This window comes from Carassius carassius, chromosome 5, assembly GCF_963082965.1.
Source record: "Carassius carassius chromosome 5, fCarCar2.1, whole genome shotgun sequence".
In the NCBI taxonomy this organism is placed as follows: domain Eukaryota; kingdom Metazoa; phylum Chordata; class Actinopteri; order Cypriniformes; family Cyprinidae; genus Carassius; species Carassius carassius.
The window spans coordinates 33,896,455-33,908,853 of record NC_081759.1 but is presented as its reverse complement, the minus strand read 5'-3'; the positions used below and the strand labels follow the sequence as shown (position 1 = coordinate 33,908,853).

General features: G+C 36.9%; 1 protein-coding gene across 1 annotated transcript; it reads left to right on the top strand.

Annotated features, from left to right (window-relative positions):
• The first annotated feature begins 3,304 nt into the window (after positions 1-3,304).
• Positions 3,305-11,776, top strand: LOC132141371 (NMDA receptor synaptonuclear signaling and neuronal migration factor-like). The gene is made up of 10 exons (XM_059550827.1): positions 3,305-4,063; positions 4,541-4,630; positions 5,789-5,916; positions 6,064-6,147; positions 6,491-6,524; positions 6,663-6,733; positions 6,855-6,934; positions 7,343-7,445; positions 10,138-10,213; positions 10,714-11,776. Exons 1-10 carry the CDS (start codon positions 3,850-3,852, stop codon positions 10,809-10,811), a joined length of 978 nt encoding a protein of 325 aa, XP_059406810.1. The 5' UTR covers positions 3,305-3,849; the 3' UTR covers positions 10,812-11,776.
• The last annotated feature ends 623 nt before the right edge of the window (positions 11,777-12,399 follow it).

Genomic DNA, 12,399 nt, shown 5'->3' with positions numbered 1-12,399 from the left:
ATTAAGCCATTTTGTGGCCATTAAGTGATCTCAGGTTTTTACTGCCTTTAAACGAAGGTTAAAACCTTGACCCATACACACACACACACACACACACACACAAAGCATTTGTTCATATATGTGTGTGTCTGTCTGTGTTTGGCTACTTGGATCAATAGGCCAATCGAATACCCAAAGGTGCAGTGTCTGGAGTGTGTTAGTCAATACACTGACAACTGAACACTTTCAGAATTTCACTTATCGGTCTAATGTCACGCAGCACATTAATGCCATGATCGCCATGAATAACTCAACAGCAAATCTCATTACGCCAGGACGAATTGGCTTACATATTTTAAAAACACTTGTTCACCTGTACATCCTAATTGGTCTGCTGGCAGATCATCAAAACTTCTTCCAACATGATTCTGAATTTCTAAAGAGAACCAATGTGCAGTGCTCTGAATGAAAATTTAAAGAACAGATCTGATACAAAGGTTTAACAGAGTTCTGCTCCCTTGTGTTAATTCAGGGTGTTCTGCAGAACAAAAAACATGGTAAGAGCAGTAGCTTTTAGAGATCCCATGACACTGCTGATAAGAATTACTGCAGATGCCTGTCTCTGTCCTCTGACTGTGAGAGGGTTGCATTCATTATGATTACAAAACAACTGCACATGAAAGGATATGTTCACTCAAAAAAGAAAATTGTGCCATAATTTACTCGCTTTTATGTCTTTCAAAACTTGAATGAGTGTCTTTCTTCTGCCAAACACATAAACGCCGTTTTATAATGTAAAATCCTTGGTTTCCATACAATTACGTTGAATCACAATTCATTTATTTCCATATGACTTGTGTGCTTTGTGTGACAAACATACCAACATTTAAGTTGATTTATTTACCAATAATCTTCCTCTCCAGTGAGCTGTTAACTTGCTTCAACGGTGAATAACTGAGTCAGTAAGTTAACTGCACAGTTGGATTGGACCTGTCCGGTTAGTGAACAAATCATTTTAGTTTTGTGAATAGCATCAGATGATTCAACTGAATGAACCATTCACAATCAGATAGCTGTACTTCTCATGAAAGCACCCGAGAGAGCTAGAGCATATGTCAAGATGTTCATTGAATAAAGACCTGAAATAAAGTGAACGAGTCATTTTGACTACTTTTCAGATATTTTTTATGGTGACTTGGGAGCTTGACAGTTCTCATTCACTTTACTTATTTTGAAGTGGCCAGATTTTTTCTAAAAAGCAGTATCTACAGGTCTGTTCCCTGAGCATGAAACTAATAATAAAATCATTTGAATTTTTGAGTGAACTATCTCTTGAAGCTCATAGTGTTTTGGATTATGCCGAGTTTCTTTTCCTAGCTGATGGAAAAAGTGGAACATACATAAGGAGTTGTTTAAGTGGTTGTGCTTAATATATATGTGGTTTTTATTCTTTACATAAAAAGGAACAGATATATATCTCTCTGTGTGAGGATCAACATGTCATACTCTGGTGATCTGACTGGTCACTCTATTTTCAGCCTGCTCACAAATGAGGATTAAGATCATCAGAACGATTAATTAAAAATGGCCTGCTAAAAAGACATAGTTCTCTTGATATGCACTTCTATTTTTGAAACTTGATGAAGATCTGCACTCCTTCCTTGTCAGCCGGCACATTGACTTTGACAGCAGTTTAGAAGCATGTCAGCATGACGGACATCTGGAGAAAAGCAGTTCTGACAACTATACAGATGCATTGTCACCGTGCTCTTTGTAACCATCTCAAATATAACAGCGATATTAAAAAAAGCCAGCTTCTCTTTTGTAAAATGTTCACGTTGGTGGATTTGATTAGAGGCTCATAGCGGCACAGCTACATACTATAAAAAATGTCCTCCGTTATGCATCACTGTACTGCAGGAATATTAGTTTTCTCACAGTATTTTTAACTAGCTTAGGCAACAGTGCTGCTTTCTAATATTGTGGTGTTGTGCAACTGCATTATGCCTGCAGAAAAAATGCTAACGGTAATGTATTGACTGTGGGAAATATGACACTATAGCCATCAGTTTTGGATTCTGCATTTTGTAAAAGCCATTGCCTCATAATTTCATCCCTAGCCCAGCTCTCATTTATTTTAAAGGCTCCGCATTCACTGTGTGAGCTGCTCTATTATTTGTTGGCAAATGAGGAAAGACCACCTACCTCTCCACAGCACTCACTCTACTATACTACATTACAGTGTAACCATGGTGACATGATGCATGGAGAACAAGTGTTGAGTGCTAACGAAAGGAGAGAGGCTGTCAGTTGAAAGAGTGGGTCAACTGAACTTGCTTTCATTCTCTGATGAGGATGTTTGTAGTAGTCAGTTTTCTTTGAGTGATTTTCTGGCATTTCTAGTTTGAAACTGCAGTAATGAGTATATAATGTGAAATTATTTTTTGTACTTTCTACAGAATTATACAAATTGTTTGCCAGTTTTACTGTGATAACTATGCTTTAGCAGCAGTGAAACACCAACCTATAAGTAAAATTTAAATTTAATTCACCCAGTAATTAAAATTACCCCATGATTTACTCACCCTCAAAACTCTCAAGGTGTATACGACTTTCTTCTTTCAGACAAATACAATCGAAACTACATTTAAAAATATCCTGGCTCTTCCAAGCTTTATAATGGCAGTGAATGGGGTTTAAGGAGAGTGGCGTTTTAGGACATAGACAAACGCAGAGGAGAAAGCAAAACTAAACTCTGGGCACAAATTAAATATACAAAAAGAGAACTTCTAAAAAAATATATATACGATGATTTTGAGATAAATCAAGAGGAAAATTTTTTTCTTTGCTGTAAACAAAACTTAGTTCTTGCAAGATTAGCATATTAATCTTTGCCACAGAGATACTGTACTGTATGTCACTCTCTCATAAATGTGCATACGACAGTTAGCGGAAATATAACGTTTATTCATATTTTATTTATATTTCTAAAATTGGCGGTTTTTTGGGCTTCAAAATCTTGAACCCCATTCACTGCCATTGGAAGAGCCAAGACATGTTTTAATATAACTCTTTTTGAAGAAAGTTAAATACACCTAGAATGGCTTGAGGGTGAGTAAATCATGGGGTAATTTTCATTTTTGGGGGAACTATCTCTATCAGGGTTCAAATTCGTTTTCTATGTTTCTCTGGCTAATAGAGTGTTTATACTGATATTCATCTACATAGATATAATTCAACCCAAAATCAAATGTTTTTGGTTACCAGTGCAAGTAAATTTGAAATCTGCATGAAACAGATGTGATGTATATCTGGCTTCTAGAACAAGACGTAATGTTTGTCCACTAGTAATTGATTGGTTTTTTGGATAAAATTGTTGTTTGCTAATTGTTGCATTCTCATGTGCGTGACAAGTTGGTAGAAGAAAGAAATTACTGCCCCTGTTTCACACCAGTGAAAATTTCATCAGAGAAGGGTAGCGATGTAATTGTGAGGAGGAGAGAAAGTTATTTTGATTCAAGTTTACGAGAGCGTATGGTTTAAAAAAAAAATGATGTGCACTGATAAATCATTTATAATAAACACTGCAATATTCCATAGTAAATGAGAATTGTCAATTTGGATTTCATGGTGACTTCAAGCTAATAGCTCAGACAGTGTGCTTGAGAATAAAGTAATGAAAATATCTGAAAATACAGAAGCACAGATGAGTAAATGTTATGTTTCTGAAGCCTGAAGCAGTGTCAAACGGGGACAAACTGTTTATTTATGCCTGTTTATTACAGAGGAACTGTGAGGACTGGAGATTTGTATGGACTGCACTGAGCTTGTTGTATAACTTCAAACACTCATCCCCGTCCATAATCAGCCATGCTAATGCTACCATGTATAAATGGATTGTTTGAAAGCATATTTAACATTTCCATTTTTGTTTCCTCTTCCTCCATCTCCCATTTTTCTTGTGCTTTTCCCTTCTTGTCTTATACCTTTTTTCCAATCCACTGTGCTTCTCCAAATCCTTTCTATCACAGAAACTTCCGGAAACACCTGAGGATGGTGGGCAGCAGGAGAGTGAAAGCCCAGAGTGAGTTGTTTGCAGATGTCTTTGTGTGTGTTTGAGTGAGTGAGTGAATGAGTATGTTAATACTTATGTATGGCTGTGTGTATATTGTCAATACGTCTGATTTCATCTGTATATTTGTGCAATTCTTTAGATGTAAATATGCAAACATGCCATTGCTTGATAATAATTCAGGTTGTCAGATGAATTATTTTCTGAGGTTACAGATGCTTCAGGCATCTGGAAAAAAATATGAAAACAAAACCATTTGTTACGTCTGTCTGATGTACAACTAGCGATGCGATTTAGTTTCTGAATAATTTGCCTCCCCTCTTATTAATAACAGTATACAGCTACAGTATATTTTAGAGCTAGTCAGCCTAAAACGAAGAAATCCTCAAACATATCATCCTCAGACAAGAGCCTAGAGTGTGTGTGTGTGTGTGTGTGTCTGTTAAAAAGCTGTGTGTGTGATGCTCTCCTCCTCCGCTTCGTTATTAGCATTTGCTGATCGCAATGCGAAGAGTTTCAGCCGGTCCTGGAGTGACCCGACACCTGTCAAGCCTGACTCTCTCCATGACTCCAGAGACAGTGAGTCCACACACATACTGTACACAGACATGATGTGTCAGTATTGATGTTTTCTGATTTCAGAACATGAACAAGATTGGTCACTCAAGCAAAACACTCATACATTGGTTAATCTTAGAATGCCTTTTAAGATCATATCTCTGCCTTGTTTAAACATAACATAGACAGACAGATTCAGAGATTTCTATCTTTATCCATTGAAGTAAAAAAGGTTAGACTGAGTTGCCCATAAAAGTAACTTTAAAGAAGTACAAGAGGTATTATCACAATTGTATTTTTAAATATTCTACCTTTTGAAATGTTTGGTAATTTATACATTTTTTTGTCTGTCTCTTTTGCTTATGCTCACCAATGCTGGATTTATTTGATCCAAAATAGAATAAAATTCTAGTATTGATAAAAATTATTGCAATTTAAAGTAACTGTTTACTATTTAAATACATTTTAAAATGTAATTTATTCCTATAACGATGCCTTTACTCGAGTGTCAGTGTCACATGAACCTTCAGAAATCATTCTAATATGCTGATTTGGTGATCAAGAAACATTTATTATTATTATTATTATTATTATTATTATTATTGTGCTGTTTATTATTCTTTTGATGAATCGAAAGTTCAAAAGAATTACTTTTTTTTTTTTTTAAATCTTCTGTAACATTGTGTGTCTTTACTGACACTTTTAATAAATTTAATTCACACTTACTGAATAAAACCCCAAACGTTATTTATTTATTTTTATTATATTAATATTAAATTAATATTTATTCAGTATTTTTTTTTATTATGGCAATGCAATTTATAATGGTGGAATTTAATGTCCTTAAAAAAATGTAAAACAAAATCTGAATATGATAATTTCTTTAAAAGCTTCATAAGATTTGCACATTTTGCAATTCATCACACATCAGCACCTGTGCGTATGTGTAAAATGTTTGTTACCATGGATGTACTCTGCTGTCTATATGTGTGCTTTTCTATCTCACTAAACGTGTTGTTGTGTAAGATCTTCTCATAAACATGCGGGAAAGGTTATGTTAGGTCGACTAACCTCTCAGTCGTGAGCCACAGAATGCTTATTGAGAGGACCTGTCATCTCATTGGTTGTTTATGTGCTTGTGTTGTGTTTCTATGTATTTGCATATACCCTCTTCCCCAGGTGGAGACCTCCAGGCATCGTCTGGCAATCTAGATGAAGAAGACTGCGATGATGTCGACTGGGAGGAAGAGAGAGAGTCGGAAAGAGCAGCTTGTGAGGGTGATGACTTCATCCCACCCAAAATCATGGTACATGCATCTTTCAACCACATTGACACGAACCAACTGCCTTTATATGAACTCATCGCCAGATCCTCATTACATGTAGCACAGCTGTTTGATCATTAATGGGCTCATTAATAAGAGTGTGTATTATTCATCCTTGTTTTTGAACAGCTAATTTCATCAAAAGTCCCAAAGGCCGAATACGTTCCCAACATCATCCGTCGGGACGACCCCTCCATAATCCCCATTCTCTATGTGAGTATAATTTAAAGATGCAGTCATACATGGGATCAAAGAGAATCAAAGTTTGATTATGCAGTATAAAGGCCCTCGTGTTAAGCACAGCTAATGATGTCCACCAGTTAGCTCGCGCATGCAAGTTTTAGTAGTGTAAATCATCGTTGTTTGAAATTGCTGCTTTGTAATGCTGGGCTCGAGATGTAGTGCTTATGTTATGCTTAACTTATCTAAAAACAAAAAAGCCACATAATATTTACCAACTAATTATTCATGTTGCAGATTTATGCAGGTGTTTTTTATATATATATATATATAAACACACGAGACATTTAATTCTTGCCCCATTTTCTGCCCACAGGATCATGAGCATGCCACCTTTGATGATATACTAGGTACATGTTAATTGGCCAAATGTTATTTTTTTCTCCTGCTGTTTGTTTACTATGAAAAAGCTGGGCTGTAATTTCAACTGATTCCCTTGCTGCCTCTCTCTCCACTTCTCTGTCTTCTCTCATCTCTCTGCTCTTCAGAGGAGATTGAAAAGAAACTCACCGCCTACAGAAAAGGCTGCAAAATCTGGAACATGCTCATCTTCTGTCAGGTTGGAAAAAAATATGTGTTCGATTATTTGCATATCTCGCTTTTTTCACAAGTCTGCATGTGGAGTATTTATGTACATGTTATTTTGCACTGAGTATTAATGGGCTTCCTGTATTCTCCAGGGAGGTCCGGGTCATCTCTACCTACTGAAGAACAAAGTGGCCACATTTGCTAAAGTAGAGAAGGAGGAGGACATGATACAGTGAGTGCTCACCTTCACAAAGCAAAGTGCAGCCTATTATATCTGTTTGTGTTGAGTTTGGTTGGATCATAATGTGCATTTGAAAATGTATACAGTCATTCAACCATCTTTCCAGATTTGTAATGATAATCCTTAAAGTATGCCTTGGCTTTCCATAATATATACATATATCTAAATATATAATTTATAAAAAATTTGAATGATGGTTTTGTTTTTCATGTTGCAAAGAGGACACCATTAAGACGATCTTTATTTTCTGCTGAATAAAACTAATAAATAAGCTGTATAGAGTACATAAAGATGGCATTCGGTTTCCCTTCAAATAATAAATATTTTATGTCAATTCATAAGCCTTACAATATAGAAAACTGTGTAGCCTTTGTAATCATTCTGAGCTTTTGTGTGCAGGTTCTGGAAGAGACTTGGCAGATTCATGAGTTTATTAAATCCCAAGCCTAACCCCATCCACATTATGGGCTGCTATGTGCTCGGCAATGCGAACGGAGAAAAGGTAGATAATCCCATCTACTCAGCACCCTGCGTGTTTCAACCCCATAGTTTTTTGTCATAAAGACAAGAAAGGAAATAATCAAGACAGGCTTTTAGTGTATATATAGAGAGAGAGACTATGTACGTAGTTTGTATTTACAGCCATACCCTTTATGTTAATAGTCATTTATGGATTTTAGCACACTTGCAGAGGAGACATTACTGTACAGCCTCATATTTCATGCTGTGGCAGGTGTGTGCATGAAAAATGATGTGATGGAAGGAGATGAGTGTGCCAGATTGACAAGCAACTGCTCTGTCACTGACAGATAGACAGTCTGTCACCCCGCCCCCGCACTTCTCTGCCGCATATACTCACACACGCACACACACTCTAACATGTACACACACGCAGTCTCTCACCGGCACATGCTGACAGTAGCCTCTGGCCACTACAGCTCTGGACATGTATTCAGCTGTGCCAATCTGGATATGGCCTTGTAACTTATAGGTAATTGTGAAGTTATATCTCACAATTCAGACTTTTTTCACAGTTCTGAGTATTGCGAGAATTGTGAGATGTTAGCTTGCAATTGCGACAAACTCACAATTCTGAGAAGAAAAGTAAATAATTTTGAGATGGAAAAATTCGCAATTATATGTATTTTTTGTACTTCTGTGAAGGTAAAAGAAAACGCAACGGTGAGATGTAAACTCAGTATTAGGAGAAAAAAGTTTGGATTGCAAGAAATCAACTCATTTGTGAACATTGGAATTGGAATTGTACAAAAAAAGTCAGTATTCAGAGTTTATATCTATATGCAAAGTATTCTTAGATGTAAGTCACACAGATATTTTTAAGCATTATGCTGAACATTGACACCACTGTGGTGCACCTGTATGACAGACACTTTGTAAACAAATTTGGATGCAGTCTCTTGATTGAAGTGCACACAGTCCCTGATTGAAGTACACATGACCATGCACGAAACTAGAGTCTCTTAGAATTTCTGCCACATGAACATTTCGTCCAGGCAGTTTATGAAGACAGACCTAAAGAGAAAAAATAACTAAAGGGAAAGGTAAAAGGAAAAAAAGGAACATAGAGGCTTTTTCGCTGCATTTAGCAATTTTCCCCTATGGTCCATTCAGCACTGCCCTGCTACTTCTGAAGAAGTACCTTGAGTGAACTTGCTATTTATAGAGTCTGACCAGGTGCAACGAGGAGCCCAACAGCTCTATGCCTTCTTTTTGTATTTAAGAGAATATTCCTGCATAAATTGAAATTCTATCATAATTTACTCACCCTTATGTCATTACAAGCCTGTATTAAATTTAAATATTGAATGCATTTCCATGCAGTAACAATAATTCATAAATGATACAAAAGCATCATCAGCAGGCCAAGCGAGTCTGTAAACAAATCATTCAGACTGGTTTTATAACCTGGATCAAATTCGTTTAAAAGATCCACTTCAAAAAAGTAATTTATTTATTAATTTATTTATTTCTCGTGTGCGCTTTGGTGGTTGTGTTAGCATCAGATAACCATAATACATGGTCTCTGTGATTTGTTTTCTATTAGCTGTGCCAAGTCAGCAGCAGCTGGCCATATGTCTTGTGTGTTCTATACCAGAAAGCTAATAAGGTTGTAACGACTGCCTGAGCACATGTCATTTTATACTGAATAAAGGGAAGAGACTAATTTGCTGAGCATCATCAAAACCGTGAGTTTGAGCCAGTTCCTCATGAGTCCTGCTTTTGCTGTTGTTAATTTGATTTCAGCTGCTAATATGCTGTTAATTATTACGATTTTCACAGTTGTGTCATATGTGTATCACGATGAAAGAGGAAAGATGAAATGGCCTGAAGAGCCAGAGACCCCTTGCTTCACTACAATGGAAAGATATTGATTAGCTGAGGGTGGATTCATGAGGCTTTCTGTGGCTTCCGTGATCGATTAGAGAGGTGGAGAATAGCTTCTAGGAAAGATGCCCAGATGAGAGATGATACTGACAGCGACCAGAGAAACAGAAGTCGAAGGATTGGGAGGGAATAGCAGGAGGCAATTAATGCACTCTGACAGGCTTTGTCTTGATATGAAGGATTCTCATTGACACTCTGGCGGAGGTCAATCACAGAACCACAGAACACTCAGTTTAATGCTCCACAGGTCGCCCTGTTCAGCTTCCTCTGGTTTATGATTGCACATTCATCACTGTATGGCTCCTATTAGCAGTCGATCAGAGTGAAAAAGAGTTTGCTTAGCTGGAAATGGTTACAGATTTTTATAGCCGTTATAGACTGATTTTTGGATATTTTGAAATGTACAGACAAAGAAATAAGTTTAAACAATTATTGCTATTATTAAATACTTGGTATTGTTATTATTGCTTTATATACACAATAATAATAACTTGTATTATTATTTATAATATTAAATGTTGTGTATATAATCAAATAAAACAATCAAATAGTTTTGCGAATATCCCATTTGCATTTATAGCATGATGTTATGTATCAAATATGTGGTAGTGGTTTATATATTTATCAACCCCTCTGCTATCTGGATATTGGTATTAATTAGTGAAAAAGCTGTAAATATATCTGCAATATCTGTTTTTAATTGGAAATATTGTAAGTAATGCTGATGGTCTTTTGCCAGTTTGAACTGTGAAAGGTAGTGAAACGGCAAAACTTTCTCTCGTCCTCAGCTTTTTCAAAACCTCAAGAGACTGATGAAACCTCATGCCATTGAGTTTAAGTCTCCTCTGGAACTGTCAGCTCAGGGTGAGTGTACTGCACACACATACACTAACACACATACTACAGACATGACCAATCACATATTCTGACACACATACAGTAAACAAATGGAACATGCATTTCAACAAACGTGCTTGTGCCACGTGAACTCTGACCCCAACTCTCATCCATGCCACAGCTATTGATTTGACAGTAATTATTCTCCAATTAAAACCACATTATATTCCCCCACTGTTTCTGTCTCTCTATTGGACCCAGGAGGAGGCACTCTTGCCCCCCTCCCTCCTCTTCCATCTCCTTTTCTCCCCTATGGACTCACAGCTTGATTCACACTGTTGAGTATAATTACCACCGTTTTAAATAGAGAACTGTGTTTAAAACTCCCACAAATGCCTATAAAGGCCTGCTAATGTAGATCTATTTTACTCAGCGGATGGTATGGTACATGTGTGACATGCTGCCTGTTATTTTATGGTCAGATATTTTCAGGAGAGCTAAAAATGTTGTGCTCTCTCCACACTCAGGTAAGGAGATGATCGAGATGTACTTCGATTTCCGCCTCTATCGCTTGTGGAAGAGCCGCCAGCACTCCAAACTTCTCGACTACGATGACCTTTTGTGACATTGAGTCGTTGGTTAAAGCAGCCCAAGAGGCAGGTAGCTTTCTTTAGGGCCCATGTGGCAACGCTCCCTCCGGAGAGAGCCTGGGCGGAAAAGCCCTGAGGTGGAAGGAGGAAGATGAGGATGAGGATGAGGATGGCTGACATTGAGAAGACGTTCCAATTCACCGCTCCTCAGATGAAACGAGGGGAAGCAGCCATTACTGTTAGGTGCTGTGTCTTCACCCCATCCATTTGAGCTATCAGCTTGAAAGAGAAACATTCGGTAGATCTCCGCAGGTCTTAACTTTTAACCTGTGAGAGGTTTAGAAAATAAAATTCAGCTTCTTTGAGAATTTAAAAAAGCTGTGTTAAGGAGGAGGAAAAATAAGGACAGATTTGTTTTTAGTACTTTTTTGAGAAGCTGTTTTTGTGGTTAACTAGCAGGGACAGTGAAACAAGGCCATTTAACAGTGAAAAACGCCTTGAGGTTATTGTGCAGGATAAACTGTGGAACTGTTGTATGTACATATTCACTCCAAACTCTATAAAAAATACTGTAATTTATCTTTCAGCATAATATTGCACTGTTTTAGTTTTTAAAGTATGCGTGTTTTAGGATTCATTAGAGGGAATATAACTCAGGTTTCGTTCGTTTAACTGGCCTCCCTCTGTAATGTACCATCTTTAGATAGAGAGAGAGAGAGAGAGAGAAGAGGAAAGCGAAACTTTTTTAAGTAGAAAACTGTTCAGTCTTAATGATTGAGTTACCTAAGTGGTGTTGAAATGACACTCACACCTTATATATGTGTAAGGAACTTTTTGTGTTTAGATGGTTTAGATTTCAATAGACTCGTGTACTGTATGTGTGACTTTAAGTCATTTGTAGACCGAGCTCATTGTAGATCGGCAGATTCTATCCTTTAGCTTCAAAACTTTTCATAACTTTCTAGTGTCTTAAAGAAAAAACTACATTGAATAAGATTTTAAACAGCGTGTCATACTTGTGAATTTTCTCCTACTGTTTGTTTGTCATATGTGTCTGTAAGTATTTGATGTGATGTCGAGCTCTGTTTTGTGGTTTTTTTCTTTGTAGGTGGAGGTAGTCAAAGTGCAATTGTATCTGCAATATCTGTTACTGTGATCGAGTTTTGAATATCAAGATTAGGTTTTTTTTTAGGTAGTATACAGGATAGAACATTTAGTCTTTAAAGTGGTTCTCTGTAGAGGAAAATGTTCACGAATCACTCTAGTTGGTGCGTGGGTGTTTTTTGGATTTACCAAACAGATAAAACAGTAGATAGTTGTAGTCTTCAATCATCACGAGTGGATGTCCAAGAGCAAAACAGCAGCAGCTGGTGCAAAGGACAGTCCAAAGCATTTCATAAAAAGCTGCCAGATAGAAAAAGTGCAATGTGGTTAGTCTTTCTTAGGTAATAATACAAAAATGAGAATGCATTGCAATATTCGATTGAAGCAAACAGGAAATAGATCCCTAATGTTGCTATATTTAGAGCATAAAACTCTAGTTGAAATTTGCCATTATGAGAGCATGTGAAGAATCACGCATATATCCATATCTGTTTGTGAGTGTGTTTTAGCTTTAGAGAT

What these genes read in the sequence shown, in the direction of transcription:
- LOC132141371 (XM_059550827.1), top strand. Translation starts at nt 3,850, where the DNA reads ATGCTAATGCTACCATGTATAAATGGATTGTTTGAAAGCATATTTAAC. An exon ending in AAGGAGGAGGACATGATACA is followed by an intron (nt 6,935 to 7,342) that starts GTGAGTGCTCAC and finishes TTTTGTGTGCAG; the next exon opens with GTTCTGGAAGAGACTTGGCA. An exon ending in GCAATGCGAACGGAGAAAAG is followed by an intron (nt 7,446 to 10,137) that starts GTAGATAATCCC and finishes TCTCGTCCTCAG; the next exon opens with CTTTTTCAAAACCTCAAGAG.